Source organism: Neofelis nebulosa, chromosome 2 (genome assembly GCF_028018385.1).
Source record: "Neofelis nebulosa isolate mNeoNeb1 chromosome 2, mNeoNeb1.pri, whole genome shotgun sequence".
NCBI lineage: Eukaryota > Metazoa > Chordata > Mammalia > Carnivora > Felidae > Neofelis > Neofelis nebulosa.
In genome coordinates this window covers 199,010,014-199,026,462 of record NC_080783.1, presented here as the reverse complement: position 1 = coordinate 199,026,462, position 16,449 = coordinate 199,010,014, and the positions used below count along the sequence as shown (strand labels likewise).

Genomic DNA, 16,449 nt, shown 5'->3' with positions numbered 1-16,449 from the left:
CCCCTCAGGTCACCTTCACACAAGTCACCCTCCTCCCCCTCTCCGCCCCCCCCTCCCCACAGCGACCCTCGGAGGAACCAAACGCACCCCCCCCCACCCCCGTGCCCCAGGGGGAATCGACCCAATTCCCTAAAAGTGGCCGCGGTCTGGGCACACCCACGAAGCAAAAGCCACGTTCGCTCAAGACCGGCGACACACCCAGCCCGGGCCCCGCGCCCGGCGACCCCTCGCCCGCAGTCGGGCCCGCCCCGCGCCTCTCCACCGGGGCAGGGGACCCCGCTCCGCCCGCGGGGCCACTGGGGAGGGGCGCGGGGTCCACGACCCGCGCTCCGGTTCCCGCAGGGCCGCCTGCCGGGGAGGGGTCCCGAGAGCAAGGAGGAGCGAGCCCCCAAAGGCGGGCGGCGGCGGGGACGGCCCCCCCCTCCAGGCCAGCCTGGAGCTGGGGGGCGGGGGTCGCCCGGGGAAAAGGGGGGTTGGGGGCATGCGGAGGTCTGAGGGGTGCGGGGGCGGGGTGCCGAGTGCAGGGTGGGGGGAACCCGGGACCGGGGGGCGCGAGGTGCCGAGTGCGGGGACCGGGGGCGCGGAGACAGGGGCGCGCGGGGGATCGGAAACCGGGGAGCGCGGGGGGACCGGGGGCCGCGGGGGCCGGGGGCGCGGGGACAGGGGCGCGCGGGACATCGGGGACCGGGGACCCGGCAGCGCGGGGCCCGGCGCGCGTCACTCACCCCCGCGGCGCGCCCGGCCAGCAGCAGCAGCAGCAGCGGCGGCAGGAGCAGCCCGCGGGCCCCGGGCCCTGCCGCGGCCCCGCTCCCGGCGCCTGCCCCGTGGGCGGCCCCGGCGCGGTGCGGCGGCCCCGGCTTCATGGCGGCGGCGGCGGCGGCGGGCGCCTTTGTTCCCGAGGCGCGGCGCGCGGGGCGGCTGCTCGGCGGCGGCGCGGCCCGCAGGCTGGACCGACGCGCTCCCGGCTCGCGGCTCCCGGCTCGGCGGCCCGGCTCCGCCTCGCAGCTCCGCGCCCACAGCAGCCGCGCCCGCAGGAAGCGTGCGCCGCCGCCGCCGCCGCCGCCGCCGCCGCCGCCGCCGGGCCGCCCCCAGCGCGGGCGGAGCGGGAGGAGGGGCGGGGGGCGGGGCGGGCCGGAGCGCGCCCCCACCTCCCCCCCACCCCGGACCCCCGCCGCCCTTGCCCCGGACCCCGGCACTCCGTCGGCCCCCGCCACCATCACCCCGCCCCGCCGCCCCCTGCCCGGGCCCTGCGCCCCCCTGCCCGTCCCTTCCCCTTCCCCCCCCCCCCCCCCCCCGCGCCCCGGCCTTCGCCAGCCCCGCCGCTGTGGCTGCTGCGCGACCTGGGACTAGTGGGCCGCCTCGCCGAGCCGCGGTCGGGAGGAGCACGGGGATCCCGCAGAACGCGCCTCCGAGGGCGGTGGTGAGCGCCGGAAGGAAAGGATCCGCGTGGGAATGCAGGAGGACGGGCCTGGCTCGTTTGAGGGTCTGAGTAGATGGGTGGCATTTGTGTGCTCATTAGCGGCTTCCCCCTAAGGGGGCCGTTCACGTGGCTCTTCCAGGACCCATCACCACCACCGGCCCCAAGCCGGTGGACACAGAGGGCCAGAGGTCACCCAAGTCCAGGGGCTTTGATATCCTCAGGACACCTGCTACCAGGCCTGGACCTCTCTGGGCCTCAGTGCCCCCTCTGCACCCACGAGAGTTGTGGACTTCCGCCCCTGTCACTGGATCCGCCTAGGAAAAGCGGGACAGGCCTGCGGCGGCGCTGCTCCCCCGGCAGCTGTGAGGCCCCGGCTCTCTGACACTCATTTATTTCATGCCTGAGAACCGAGGACCCCCTCCTCCAGTGCGGGTGGTGTAGACGTATGTCCCTGAGTGACAGTGCCTTGCCTGGCCTGTCTCTACTGCCCTCACCCCCTCGGGCATTCTATGCACTTTACTTCTTCTTCAAGTCCCCACCACCCAGCACATGAGCTCCAGGAGGGTGGGGTCTGGGTCATCCAGTTCACTGCTGTGTCCCCAGCACTAGCCCAGGACCCGGCACATAGTGGGAGCTCAGTGCAAATGTGTTGATTCAATGAATGTGTTTCCCATTCACCTGAGCTCATCCGGCCCCAGGTGTTGCGGGGGAGGCACATATTTGTTAAGCCCTGGTCACATGCCAGCATGGCCCCAAGTATTGTACATGGTTGTCTCGTTTCACCCTCTCTCAGCAGCCCCATAAAGCAGGTGTTGTCTGTATCTCCAGTACCTCGATGGGAAACTGAGGCCCAGAGAGGTGAGGTTATTTGCTAACGATGGCAATCTGCCCCTGTGTCCGGTACCCTGTCCAGGGCGCCTGCTATCAGGAAACGGGAACCAAACTGAGCTGAAACTGGGACAGTTCCCCCAAGAAAAAAGGAACTAAAACCAGGACAAATGGAGCCAGTAGGGGAGAGGATGGGGGGTTGAGCCCAGAGGAAAAGAGTCTGGGGTGCCGGCCATAATCTGGGGTGTTGCGGGGGGATGGGACTTGTCCTTCAGGGCCCTGGGGAGCAGGTCCAGAGGACAAACATCGGCTCGGCGTTAGGTTGAGCTGAATTAGAAGTGTGCCCTCAGAGGGAGAGGGAGCCCAGTCCCCAAGGGGTATGTAAGGCCAGGCTAGCTGCCCTTTGGCAGAGATCCTGGACAGGAAGGGAGGGAAGCTTTCCAACTCGGAGATGCGAACATCCCTAGGAATTCTCGAGTCCCAGCCTCTGGAAATCATATCCCCAATTCTGACCCATGGGCACCTTGGGGAGGTGGGCAGAGAGGGGCCGGCGGGGCCCGGGAGGGCAAGAGGGGGTTCCGGTTGAGACGGCACAGCTCGGATTTGAAGACCACTGGCTCTTGGGCGGATCCCAGTCCTGCCGGTTACAAGAAGTGTGACCTTGGAGGAGTAGCTTTACCTTTCTGAGCGTTAGCTTCCCAACTATAATATGGAAATAATGACCAGACAGCGTTCGTTCATTCATTCGTTCGTTCGTTCGTTCTCCAAATATAAATCGAGTGCCCTCGCGTGTCAGGCTCAGGGGCAGGTGTCAGTTCGTGATTACACGTGCTCGGGGTCCGGTAGAGGTGGCCAGGTTGTCAGGGACCTGGTTCCCGGGCTAGTCACCTCCCAGAAGGGCTGCAGACCAGGCCAGGGAACAGACTGGCTCTGAGGAGCTTCCAAAGGGGCAGAGCCAGCAAGGCTGGGGGTGGGGGTGGGGGTGGGGAGAACAGTATGAGAAGCCACTCGTCAGGTCAGCTCCGTGTGAGGTGGGACGTGTGAAAATTGCAGCCGGCCACAGATGGCTACTCTTGAGAGGTAGTGAACGCTCTGTCTTGGGAGGTATGCAAGGCTCCGAAAACTAGCTATCAGGGAGGCCATTAGGACAATCTTCCTGCACAGGGTGGGCAGTGGGCATGGCTCATCTTCAGAGGTTCCTGCCGGTTCTGAGACTTCTGGAACCAGCAGCCCCTTGCCCGTGACTTCCCGAGGAGGTGGGGAGAGGGAGGATCTGGGGGCTGGGCAGGCTAGGAGCGCCACCTGCTGCTGCCAGAGATATGGGTCGCGGCCGGAAGGGAGCGGGTCTGGGCCCCTGAGGGGCTCACCCTGCTCCTGCTCCCCCCAGGGCTCCCAGATGCTCCCATCCGTCCGCCCTTGGGCACACAGGCCACCCTGCAACCACCTGCCCCACGCCCACCTGTGCCTTCGAGCTGTGTCCCAGAACCTCGGGGTTGCCCTTCACCCACCACCGTCATGATCCATACGGGCAGCCGGCCCACTTGGGCCCCCTGGGCGGCCTCGCTGACCCCCCCGGGGCGGGGCTGGGCAAGCCCCATCTTTGCGCTCCCCACCTTGCTTCGCTGTCTTCCCCCAGAAGCGGGAGCACCCCGGAACCCCCGGTGGACGATAGTCACAGAGCTCCGACAGAGCTGACGACATGCCCGGCGCCGCTCTGAGAAGGGCACCCTGACGACATCCCCACAGAGAGGGCAGGACACCTGCCCGAGGTCACACAGCTGGGGAATCCTGACCCAGGCTCTGAACAGCCACACAGTAGTGCTGAGTTCGGAGGTATGTCAGGAAGCTTATGGGGAGTGACGGAGTCACTGAGGGGATTCATACTGTCACATGGACGGACATGACCAAGTCGTAGACGTACGCAGATGAGCCTGGAGCCCCAGGGCCCTGACAGGCGTGCCTAACAGCCATGCGTCACCGCCCCATCCGCTCAGACCTTTCTCTGCTCTTGGCCTCGACTCTGGGCTCCCAATGGGACAGCCGAGACAGCTGAGGGGACGTGGCAGGCCTCAGTAACGTCCGTGACCTCGGCGCCTGAGCCACCTCGTTGACAGCCGCGTCCCCGAGCCCTGGCATACGGTTAGGTGCTCGGTCACGGTTGCCTGACTCTATCGGCCACCCCCCCCCCCCGAGGTCTGGTGACAGACTGGCTCCTTGTCACCCAACCTCGCTGTGGAGCTGTGATCCACTGAGGACTCCCTGCTCGCCAGGCACTATTCTGAGCCCTTGCCGGCAAAGCTCTCATTGACTTGTCCCCACAGCCCCTGTGACTTGGGGACAACAAACACACTTGCCTCCCAGGGCGCTCACCACGAGGACAGGAGGAGCTAACATTTGGGAACTCCCCAACTCCTGGGAGTTGGGCCCAGGATGAGGGCCCCATCAACTCCTGGCCCCCCCCCCCACTGTGAGCGAGCACGACCGATGCATTGGCTGTTCACGTTGTCCCTTTTGACAGTTGGGGAAACGCGGGGGACAGTTGAGAAGCGGGGGACAGTTGAGAAGCGGGGGACAAGCCCCACAGGACAGAAGAGGGCACGCTGTGCCGTCCCCTGTGGGCACAGGGCATCTCGTGATGGCTGTCTGCTCCAAGCAGTCCTAGGCCCTGGGGGAGACGTCCCTGTGTCCCCTGGGCCGCCCCTCCTCCCCTGCTGCCTCCCCACCCGCCTTCCTCGCCACCACGTCCAGTCTTGGCGGGATTCAAGATGGAGGCAGGGGCCCAGGCTGGCTTCCAAGAAAGTCCAAGTGGCGGCAGTGCTAAAGTGAGTGGCCCCCAAATCAGGAACTGAAACAGGAATCTGGCACAGAGAGAGCTTGGGAGGCTCACAGTCGGCTGTGTCAGTAAGTGAGAGGCCCATGGGGTGAGCCTCAGCTTCCGGGGGAGCCCTCGGGGCCTGTGGAGGGGCCAGAGCAAGCAGGCAGAGAGGCCTGTGTCCGTGAGGGCCTTCATCTGAGGTGGGGGAGACCCTGCCCCTCCGAGGGCCCTGGCTGTGTGAGGGACGGGCCCGTGCCATGAGCTTGCCCTGAGTCCTGTGTGTGCTAGGCAAGTCCTTTCAAGATGAAGGGTGGGCGATGCCCCCTGGGCACACAGCTGCCCAGAAGGGGGCAGGATTTGAACTCAGGCCTCTTCTACATCTGTGAGCCGGGAGTTCACAAACTGTGGAGTCCAGAAGGCTCCCCGGAGGCCTGTCAGGGCAGGTGTGGGGGTAAGGGGAGGACTGAGGCAGACGTTGTTTGAGCGGGGCTGACCTTGAAGGTGGGGTGAGTAAAGGCTCAGAGGCCCTGAGCAGAAACCCTTGTCTGTCCAGGCCTGGCCCTGGTGGCAGGGGTCGGGGGGAGGGGGTGGGGGTGGGGGGGTGCTGCTTGAAGGAAGAGAAGGGCTCTGGGGCCTCAAGCTGAGTAGGGAGAAAAATACAGGGTGAGTCCCAGCTCTGTGGGCCTGAAGCATACACAGTGTGAGGGGATCACAAATACAAAATTCGGAACAAGACTTTGGAGGGGGATATGCAGGCCGGGGCCCTGATGCTTAAGCTTCATTAAGTTTACAACAAATTTGCCTCTAAATTTGCATGAGCGAGCGGGACCCTGGTCAGGGAGGGGTTAACACCACGCTGAGGGTTTAGATGTCATGGAGGGAACCTGGGAAGGCTTCATAGTGGTGATGATGGCAGCAGAGGCTGAGCCCTGCCCAAGAGAATGGCCTCTGAGGGCTTGAGCTCCACCTCCAGGTGTGCATGGATGAGGAAGAACATTCTAGAAGCTTGTTCACTGTAACCCAGAAAGAACCGAGCATGCGGGGCCTTGTGTTGTTCTTCCCTACTGCACCTCCCTTCACCTGCCTCTTGTATAAGTGAGAAAACTGAGGCCCAAAGAGGAAGTGACTGGCCCAGGGTCACAGGTTCAGTCTGTGGCAGAACCCCAGGCTGCTTCACTCCCTGCCCTGGGGACTTTCTCTCCCCTACTCCATTGCCCTTGACCAGATGCCCTATTTGCAAAACCTCTCAGCGTGAGACCTATCACCCCACAACCAAGGCCCTCATTCAAGCCCTTCCTTCCATGGGGTGGTCCAGTCCTGCGAGGTCAAGGTCACAGGACTAGGAAATGGCTGGGGATGGCGGGGAGGGGGCTGGCCCAGGGGTGGGTGTTCACACACCTGCCGTCTTCCCAGGGAGGGGAGGGAGAAGACAGGACTGCAGGGATGCGGAGAAAGAGGAGAGAGCAGGAGGGTGGGGGCAGGGAGGAGGGCACTGCCTTTCCAGAAGCCATCCCACGAACACACCCCCGTTCCTGGGAATAAATTGCACATTTGGAGTCACTTTCCTGGAAGAAGAAGAAGGAAAAAAAAAAAAAAAAGCCTCTCTAAAAATATTTTTTCTTTCTCACCTCCTCCTGGGGCTACAGCAGCCCGGCTGGGTGACAGCCAAAGACTGGGGTGCAGGAGACCAACCTGGAGCAGGGCCTCGGGAAGAACTGAAGGGGGGCCAGGAGGCCCCCCTCCCCCTGAGGCCATGGAATCTGAGCGAGCATGACTGTCACTGAGATATTTGATGTGTCTTGTGTTTCTTGGAGGTTTGGAGGCTCACGGAGACTAGGACCCACACCTCAGCCTCCAGTTCTGGAGTCCCAGCTCCCGGCCAGGCAGGCTTGGATCGGGAGCTGAAGTTGCCGCCATCCCAGGGCCCGCATTAAGTGTGACACGGGTCCCTGCTCTGTCCTCACCGTCTGTGTGGCCCTGAGCAGGTCACTTCCGGTCCCCCCCTCCCTGTCCTGGGCCCCAGTCTCCTCCCGCATAGATGAAGCAGGTCTGGGAGGCCAACCTTCATTCCCAGCACCCTGCGGGTGGCCCTGGGGGTGGCCCTGGGATGGGGCCTGGCAGAGGGCAGGTGTGGGGAGGGGCTGAGCACCACCGGCCCGGAGGGGAGGCCTGGGGACTTTGGGGTCAGATCCTGGGTCTGCCACTCCCTGGCCGGTGACCTGGGGCCTCTCTCCTGCCCTGGAAGGTACAGTGAGTGACTGTCCCTCTCCAGGGTTTGGGGGAGGTGAACAGGGCAGTGCAAGGCAGCACCCGGCTCAGGGCCACACCCACAGCCCCAGCTCAACTGGCCACCGTTTTCCAGTCCTTCCCCACATGGGGCACGCGTGAGGTCAGCGGGCCAGGGGGACCCTCCGCTGGGACTGAGAGACAGAGGCTGAGCCACCCCGGGAACAGGATAGCGGTGGCCTCCCAAGAATCCGTGGTCCCACCCCCTCCAGAGACACGCGTCTCCAGCCTGGGTTCCGAGGAGCCCCGAGGAGTTTCCTGGAGTCCTGGAGAGGGTGGTTCTGTTTCGGGGTCTCTCTCTGCGGTCTTGGAAGTCTCAATGGGGGCTGGGGGCGCTGCTCACAAGGCGGCTAGCGACCGCTAACAGCAGGAGACGCCGGTCCCTCCACCACGGAGACCTCCGCCGTAGAGTGACTTACGCAGCATGCAATCCTCGAGAGAGAGCCAGCTGGGGCTGCAAGTGTCCCTGGTGGCCTGGCCTGGAAGTCACCCCCCCCCGCCCCCCTCCACGGTTTCCTCTCGAGTCCATGCAGCCCTGTCCCACCGGGCAGAGAAGGCAGGAGGGTGAGAACACCAGGAGGCGGGGCCACCTTGCACGCTAACTAGGGAGCGCATCTGCCTTTGCGCTTGAAAGCATCTCAGTTTGGAGGCTAAATTAAATAGCCGCCCTCGTGAAAACCGGAGGCAATAAGAATAATTAATAACAACTCCTATTTATGGCTTACTCTGAGCCCAGCCCTGTACTGCCAACGTAGCCTGTGAAGTAGGGCTACTATCATCCCCATTTTCCAGATGAGAAAAGGGAGGGAGAAGATTCGCAGAGGTCGCACGGGGCCAGAGGAGCTGGGGTTCGAAGCAGCGATAGGTCGTGAAAAGTCTTGAGGGGTTTCAGTTGTCTGAAGGCTTGGTGCATAAGCCAGGGATGTGGTCCCACAGGGAGGCACCAGGGCCTTGGGTCACCTTAACAGAGGCATGGGCTGCCCTCCTCAGGCCCAGCCATCTGACCGCATACCATCCCCGTGAGGGTGGCAGGGCTGGGTTGCCACTCCCGTGACAGTTGGCTCAGAGAAAGTCAGGGACTTGGCAGACATAACCCAGTGAGTCGGAGGCAGAGCTGGGGCCTGTGAGCCAGATTCGCCTGATCATCCCCTGCCATCCCAAGCCAGAGTGAGGGACTAGCTCAAAGCCAGGAGGAGCTGCGGATGGAGGGAAGAAGAGGGGATGCCAGGCCTCTGGTCCCTGGGAGATACTCCACTCCTGAGGCCCTCAAGCGGGGGGAAACCCATCCCAGCCCTGACCTTGGAGCCTGGAGCCCTTTGGCCTCTCTACTGCTTTCTTTGGGCAGCAGCGCCCTCGTGTGGCTGAAGCTTGTAACTACACAAAGTTCCAGGTTTCCTCACCCACAATGCTTCCCTCTCCAGGGCCTCACCTTTCTGCAACCCACCCCCTCCACAGAAGACAGCTATTCCTGGGGCTAACCGAAGGTGGTGTGAACAAGAAGTCATGGATAGAGCCCTGGGCTTGAGGTCAGGAAGCTTCAGATAAAATCCTTATTTGGTTATTGACCGATTCGTCGTACGGCTGGCGTCTCAAACTCCTCATCCGTATAATGGGCTGATAATGTCTCCCCAAGCTTACCCTCCAAGGCTTTCATGAGGATTGAGGAATCACAAATCTGAGTAGACTCTGTGAACCGTAAACCGCTGCGACCAGGTGAAAAGATCACTATGTACACTGTGTTGGGAGAGACCAAGGTCGCTGATGGCTGGCTGGTGGCAGCCCAGGGACGTCACATCCTTGCGCAGAAATTGGGAGGCGGCCAAGTGAGGAGATGAATGTTGAGCCCAGGATTGAAACTCGGGCCTGCAGAGGAAGGGGTCTGCCCCGGGCCCACCCCCCCCCTCACGACGCACCAAAGGAAGTACCCTCGGGCCCTGCATCAGATCCCAGACCTGTCCAAACCCATTCCTTGCAGGACCCGTGTGAGGAACGTAAGAACCATCTCTGGTGCAGACAGAGCTGGCTCGCACCCAATGACTTTATCATGTAAACTTCTTCACAGGGCGGACAAGGGTGGTTGGCGTCACCCAAACCTGTGCACAGACGCCGGATGAGTGGGGTCAAAGGTAAAAAGATGACAGATACCGTTCGTTCATTACACCAACGTGCTGGGCACGATGCCAAACGACATCGTTTCACTCCGTCCTCCCAATCAACCTTTGACGTCGCTTCTGCTCATTCCCTCCTTTCGCGCGGAAGGACCCGGGGCCTCGAGAGAGGACACCGGTGACCAAAACCCAGTTGGGATGAAACCCCCGTGTTTGTCTGACTTTCTGGAAAGCCCCCCTCCCCCCCCCCCCCCCCCCCCAGGCCTCAGAGACACAGGCTTGGACAAGAGGTGCTGGGGAGGAGAGCCAGTCATGCTTCCGAGTCCTTGGCTTTGCCACCACGAAGAAACACCGAGGCAAGACGTCTCGCTAAATGCTAAGAGGAAAAGGGGGAGGAAAAACCTGGCCAAGTACAAAGGATACACAATCTAGGTGGAAAGAACGACAACCAGCATTAGGCGAGCGAATGCCTAGACGTGCCAGGCACCAGACGCAGGGTCATCGGCATTTCCAGTTTACACATCTCCGGGTGTTCCTCCAATCTGTTTTTTATAGTAAGAGCTTTTTTACTAATTTTTAATTTTTTCAAGTTATTTGAGAGAGCGACAAAGAGAAAGAGAGAGAGAGCACGCACAAACGGGGGAGGGGCAGAAAAAAGAGAGAGAGGATCCCAAGCAGGCTCGGCACCATCAGCACAGAGCCTGGTGCCGGGTTCAAACTCACCTGAGAGGAGATAAGAGTAGGACACTCAACAGACTGAGCCACCCAGGCGCCCCTCCTCCCATCTTCTAGAAGAGGAAACGGGGCCGGGGCGCAGACAGATGTTGTTACACGCCTCTGGTCACAAAGATGGCGGCCAAATGGGAGAAATGCACACCTCCCACCTGGCTGGCTTTGCACACTGCCTCCGCGAGGGTCTAGTAAAACCCGAACCACTGAACAGCCCTGACTTTCCAAGCCGTGAAGGGAGAACCACAAATACTTCTCACCACCTTCGATGGCCAGGGAGGAATTCGGTGAGAAGCGAAGGGACACCCACAGGCACAGCGGAGGGGACCCAGACTTGAGCCTGGTCTGTCCGACTCCGGAACCAGGACATTCAGAGTCACACACGCAGTGACAGCTGGCAATGCCTCTAGAGCATGGTCTCTGGTGGGCCACTGAGGACCATCAGTGGGAGAAGCCCCGGGAAGGACCCGATTTCAGCCGCTGATACACCACCAGGTCCTGGACTAAACAGCTTCCTTTCCCTCCCTTTATTCCCAGGACCGCAGAGCCTGCTAGTGACAGTCCCTTACCTTTGGGAAGGGATCGTGCAGTTTCTTCTGCAACCAGCCTGGGGCTCCGCTTGCAGACATGAGGTAGAACAGGCTCCCACCTGGCCCCTGGCTGAGCCACCCTGTAGTTGCCAGCACTGGCCAGTCTAAGTGGCAGCAAAGGTTGGTGAGAGGGGCATCCTCAGACACAGGTGGCGGGCACCTCTGTGAGCTACAGCCTCCTGTACTGAAAGCTGGGAGGGGTCCCCGATCTGAGGGGGACAAGCAAGATGAGCAAGCTAGGCCCCTGGGCCAGCCTGGGCTGGCCTCCGCGTGTGAACACAGGCGGGCGGGATGTGGGCAGCAGCCACCCAGAGAAAAGGGAAGGGGACCTCGGGAGGGGAGGCCAGACTGGACATTGGTCTGAGATGCCTTAGCTGCCGCCCACGTCACAGGATTCGATGCCCCGATACGTACCGTAGCTGGGAGACCTTTGTGATGGACCGGATTCAAATCTAGACTCTAGGTGCACAATGCTGCAAAGGCCAGAGAGAGCAAACAAAGAACACAGTAACTGGGTCAAACCGCAGGGCACAGGCTTCTTGAGGATGTTCCCTGTGACCAACGGCAGACCCCAGGCCCAGGAAACCAGGCACCTGATTTTTCAAGAGAAGCTGTGAATCCCGACCAATGTGTAATGTCTTAATTTTGAAAGCACTAGGCAGGCTAAACCCAGCATCTTTGGGTCAAGATGGGCTCAAGGGCTATCGGCCCTATCCCAACGCAAAGCCCACCCTCCGACAAACAGAAACAGAACAAGCAGAACAAAGGACACAAAGAAGGAAAGGGCTGTCCTGGGGCACTAATACTAAGGGGGGAGGGGAGGGGTAAAATAGAAACACAGACTCAGATTCCAAAGTTCTGTATTTTTCAAAATAAAGATCACACATTGTTTAGAGACAATCTACACAAGAGTTACAAAAAATAGTTGCCCAGGCATAAGCATACACAGGTTTGTTAATTATACACATATGGTTACAAGTGTGCTTGCAAAAAAGTTCATTGGAAATATACACAAGGCTCTGGAAATGTACACCGTGTAGTGTTACAATTCTATATTCAAACAAGGAAAATTGACAGTATGTTACATTCACTTACAAGTAGACAAAATGCAAAATACAGTTCATCTTCTGTACAAAAAGGAAGGGCAATTCACACTTTACAAGGTGAGAGGGGCTCTGATTGTAAGGAAAGCTAGGGCAGGGCTGAACTTTGCACGTCCTTATGACTGTCACAAAATAAGCAAAACATTACTTTTTTAGGATTAAAAAAAAAAACACTAGTGTGAACTGAATCATCTTGAATAACATTTAGAAAGGATCTTGCTACTGTGGGACTAGGTGACAAATAAAACCAAGCTATTTTTTTTTCCTTTTTAAACATTTAACTAGGCTGTATAAAGAACATTTATTCCTTCAAAAGAAAAAAAATTTACTTCTGGTTGAAATTACAATTTACAATATACAACACTATATGCTACGACCATAAAAGGTGTGAATATACACTGAATGCACAGGGCTGGCTAATTCTCTTTTCTTCCCAAAAAACGTGTTTATGTTGATTCAAACTTCTCCACATTTACATTACAGGTATACAAATGTACAATTGTACAATCAAAAGTATGTTCGACTACTAGGGTACATTATAGATACAGATTAGACATCAAAACAAGAAAATACTACAAATTTGTATATATGCAAAGTCTACACCAAGTATACACTATATATTTATAGAAGCAAGACCAAAAGCAGAGTTGGATTTTTTTTTTTTTCTCATGCTAAATAATCAGATTTTGCCTTTCAATGTTAACAGAAAAAAAAATCCAGTAGGCAGTAAACAAGTTACACCCGCCCGGCCTTGAAAGACATCCTAGGAGCTCACATCTCCTCCTCACAAAACACACTACACATCTTCTTCAGCATAATAGTCTCCAAAAAAGGCAATTTTTTGAAGTTTCATAAACTTAATGTCATTAACTGAAGCTTTAGCAACTCTAAAACAATTTTCATTATATATATATATGTATATATATATATATATATGTTTTATAAACAGTGTTAAATGCCAGTTTGGGGTCATTTAACAAAATTCAAATTTCTCAGGTTTTTTTGTTTGTTTTTGTTTTTTACTAAAATGAGGAGGTGGGGAAGAGCTATTTGCAAAACTTGCCAGCAAGGCAAAATGGATTAAAAACATTTTTTTCTTTTTTTTTTTTTTAACTTTTTTTTTTTTTTGTTAAACCAACCACCCTGAAAGTTTCCACACGTGTAATATAGATACAACATTGAACAAAATATGTGGCCTCCCATGTACATTGGTTACCTATGTACAAGTATCCTATACACCAGTAAAACAACAGGGCAATTAGTCAATTAAAAAAAATAATTAGTACATGTTATGCGTAATAAAATTAAACAAATTTACAAAGGCTTTTCCACTTGTGGATTTGATTCCTTTTTTTTTGGAGGAGCGGGTAATCCTGGAGCAACCATTTACCCATGTCGGCTTCCGTACTAGAACATTTCTGGTTGCTGGCTGGATTCGCCTGTGGGCCAGTGAGGTCAGTGAACGAGGGGACAGGGTGACACTGCCTCAGATGATCCCATTCGGGGGGCCACAGATGGGCCCTAAGTCAACGCCATTCTTCATGTAGTACTTCTCCAGCTTGGCCAAGATGTGCTTGCCGTAGGTGTACTTGCGGAGAGTGGCGATGTGGGGCCGGATCTGGGGAGGAAGCACAGGCTGTGTTACTCTGGCCTGCACACGGACCTGGGCGGGCTCCCGCTGTGCTCCCGGCACCCAAGTGCTCACGAGAGCCCACGAGGCAACACCTTCCCCTGGTTCAGTCAAAGCGCCGTGATTCTAGAGCTACGGCGGGTGACCCATCCGAGCAGGCGACAGGAGGAGCCCCTATCCTGAGCACTGGCATAGGACACGAGGGTTCTGGGGGCGGCTGGTCGCGGACCACTTCCGGGTCAGTGCACGGAACACGTGCATCCTGACCAACAGCCACAGTGCCGCTGCACAGCACCTTCCGAGGCTGCTTTCAGCCTCTGCCCCCACTCAAGGCGCCTCGGCTCCCCTCAGCTGTGAGAGTTTCTTTCTGGGCACCACGAACCCTGAGCTGAGCTCATCACCTGATCCCGCCTCTAGTTCACAGAGGATCACAGAAAACTTCTAACGACAACAATAAAAATGACTAGTGTTGGCCGGGCATTGTTCATTTCCGCCTCACGAGGCAGCTGTGCTTATCCCCGTTCACGGTGCTCGAGTCACACATCCAAGGTCAAATGGTTCTCAAGGCACAGGTGTTTGGTCTCGCAGCAGTGGGAAGGGGACGGGGTCCCTCCCGGCTCTGCACTCACAGCACCACCCACCGCGCCGGGCTCTTGCAGCACCCAGGTTCGGCTCATTCTCCTCCGTTCTCCATCCCAGACACAAGAGGTGCTCCCTTGCCGGGAGCTCCTGGAGCTTTCTACACGGCCTGGCTGCGGCACGGAGCACACTGCCTCCACAATCGCCGGTTTAGCCACTGCTGGTGCCACAGGGACAGTGAATGACCGCGTTTACCGGGCTGCTTCCCCATCCTGAGGCGCACCTGCACACTCGCACTGGACGCCCACACCAGGGTGGATGGACACGCTCCACTTCGAGAGCTCCACGTAGGCCACGTGGCGACTCCGTCTGCTCAGCCATGTCCTGGAGTGTCGAGGACACCGGACACCGCTTCTGCACCACAGGATGCGGACCCAGCAGCTACGACGCCCTCATCTACAAGCCCGCGTGGGGAACCATTAATAGCCCCGGGCCCAACCCTGAGCTGTGTGACCCACACCATTCGCCTCAACTCCTCTGGAGAGAGGACGTGAGACAATGCTACACTTGCACTTGGGATGTAGCGAGGCCCCAGACACGTCTTGGTCATCGGAACGTGAGGTTCAAGACCCTTTTGCTGTTTGGCGGCTCTCCTTTCAGAAACATTAATGACATTCAATTCTTTCACCCGCCCTGTCCCCAGGACTGGCGACGGAGCAGTCCAGCCACCGGCGAACCTTCACCCTTCGCCCCTTCCACCGTGCACAGGCACGCACACCGTTGTCGAGCTCCGCTGTTCACCTGATCCGGGGGGAGGTGGGAAGTAATGACCTGCTCTACTGTCTCCTGTTGCTCAAGAGGACTCTGTCTCGGAGAAGGCTGCAGAGCTCTTCGTGCTGGGATTCGTGGGACTCTTCTTCATCTTTCGGCTCCCTCAATCAGCCAACTGCCACACCCCATCTGTCCCCCGTCTTCAATCCCAAAGCCACCACCGTCTCTTGGCTCTACGGTCTCCATCCCGCCTCCTCACTGCCCCTTCTCCTACCGCCTCCCCACCTCTAAGTCACTCGTCAGCTGGGACAATCACGTGAAACGCAAACGTGACCCGGCAACCACGGGCCTGCCCTCCCAAACTCGCTCTACTTCTTCATATACCCAGTCTGTCCCCTGCTCTTCCAGGAGAGAGGTTCAGGGCTTTATCAAATGTCACTCTCTCGGGGAGCATTCTCTGTACCTCCACATTAGAACAGACCCTGCCATGTTCTCGCACAGCCCTCCCAACACTTCCCAGGCACCACCGCGGCTGTCTGTGCACAGTACCGCTGTATTCAGATCCAGGAGCCCCGCCGAAAGGGGGGCTTGCCCTAAGTACGCACACAAGTATTTGTCATGGACGTGCTTCTAACTCCCGTGTGTCCCCAACATCCCCTCTGCCTTCACCAGCGTCTCAACACACCTCTCCCTGAGCCTCCCAACTTGAAGGACTCCGGACGCCCCCAGCCTTCGACTGCCATCGCCAACACCACCGCGATGCCCCGTCGTGTTGCGTCGTGTTGCGAACTGGAGGCGGTGGGCGCCTCGCCTGGCTCAGAACTTGAGTCCTTAACAAAGATTCTCATTACCGAACTTTGTTCTCAGCGAGGGCAAGTGGCTCATCACTGCCAGACCGAGGCCAACACCTTCCCCTCAGATAGGGCAGAGGGAGTTCAGAGCCCAAAGGCTGAGGGTTCGCATCAGACGCACCCCGGGGCTCGCGGCACCGCCCAGCACAAACACAGCTGCGGCTCACCTGCTGGCTGGGCCCGCCCTGCGACTGTTCCTCCAGCCACGCACGGGCTGCTTCTGGGGCTTTCGGCGTCGCTCCCCCACACGCAGCACCTTAACATTTCAGATTTCCGTCCCTTTTCTCCTCGCTCCTCCTTAGCCTGGACTTGCCCTCCCGCCAAGCCTCGGGCACGTGCTCTCACATGCCCCCCCCCCACCCCCCCGCCCAGCTTTCCACGGCTCTTCCCCACGCTGAGCTCTGTGGGCAGGGACCAGTCTTCGTCCTCCCCGCGCTGGCGCCTGGCACAGAGCGGGCACCAGGTCAGTGTGCCAGGCCAGGCACTCGCTCAGTAAGAGGTGGTGGGATGAACAAAAGGGAAGAAGAAGAAAAGGCAGTAAGACAATCAGGTTGATCTGTGGGACTGAGAAGCTTGGGGGCGGGGGGGTGGGGGGGGCGGTGGGAACAGAGGACTAGACACACAGCCTGAGGATCAGGGAGGGAAAACCCTCACAAAGATGGAGTTTAAGACTCTTTCACACCAGTGAACCATGAACCACGGAGACAATGGCCACTCTAGATAAAAGGAAAACAGAAAC

At 58.5% G+C, this 16,449-nt stretch overlaps 2 protein-coding genes and 1 non-coding gene across 24 annotated transcripts in view; all 3 read right to left on the bottom strand.

Moving 5' to 3' along the window:
- The window catches only part of SDC3 (syndecan 3), a 36,326-nt gene extending 35,106 nt beyond the window's left edge, over window positions 1-1,220 (bottom strand). The window contains exon 1 of the mRNA XM_058718319.1: window positions 726-1,220. Within this exon, the coding sequence (XP_058574302.1) occupies window positions 726-1,217 (492 nt within the window). The 5' untranslated portion in view covers window positions 1,218-1,220. The remainder of the gene's footprint in view (window positions 1-725) is intronic.
- Window positions 1,221-11,619: 10,399 nt separating this feature from the next.
- The window catches only part of PUM1 (pumilio RNA binding family member 1), a 134,409-nt gene continuing 129,579 nt past the window's right edge, over window positions 11,620-16,449 (bottom strand). For all 22 annotated transcript variants that reach the window (XM_058718304.1, XM_058718305.1, XM_058718306.1 and 19 more), the window contains one exon: window positions 11,620-13,497. In XM_058718304.1, the coding sequence (XP_058574287.1) occupies window positions 13,366-13,497 (132 nt within the window). In that variant the 3' untranslated portion in view covers window positions 11,620-13,365. The remainder of the gene's footprint in view (window positions 13,498-16,449) is intronic.
- LOC131505883 (small nucleolar RNA SNORD103/SNORD85) lies at window positions 15,670-15,754 on the bottom strand. The gene has a single exon (XR_009258636.1). It is a non-coding gene; the product is annotated as a small nucleolar RNA SNORD103/SNORD85 (small nucleolar RNA).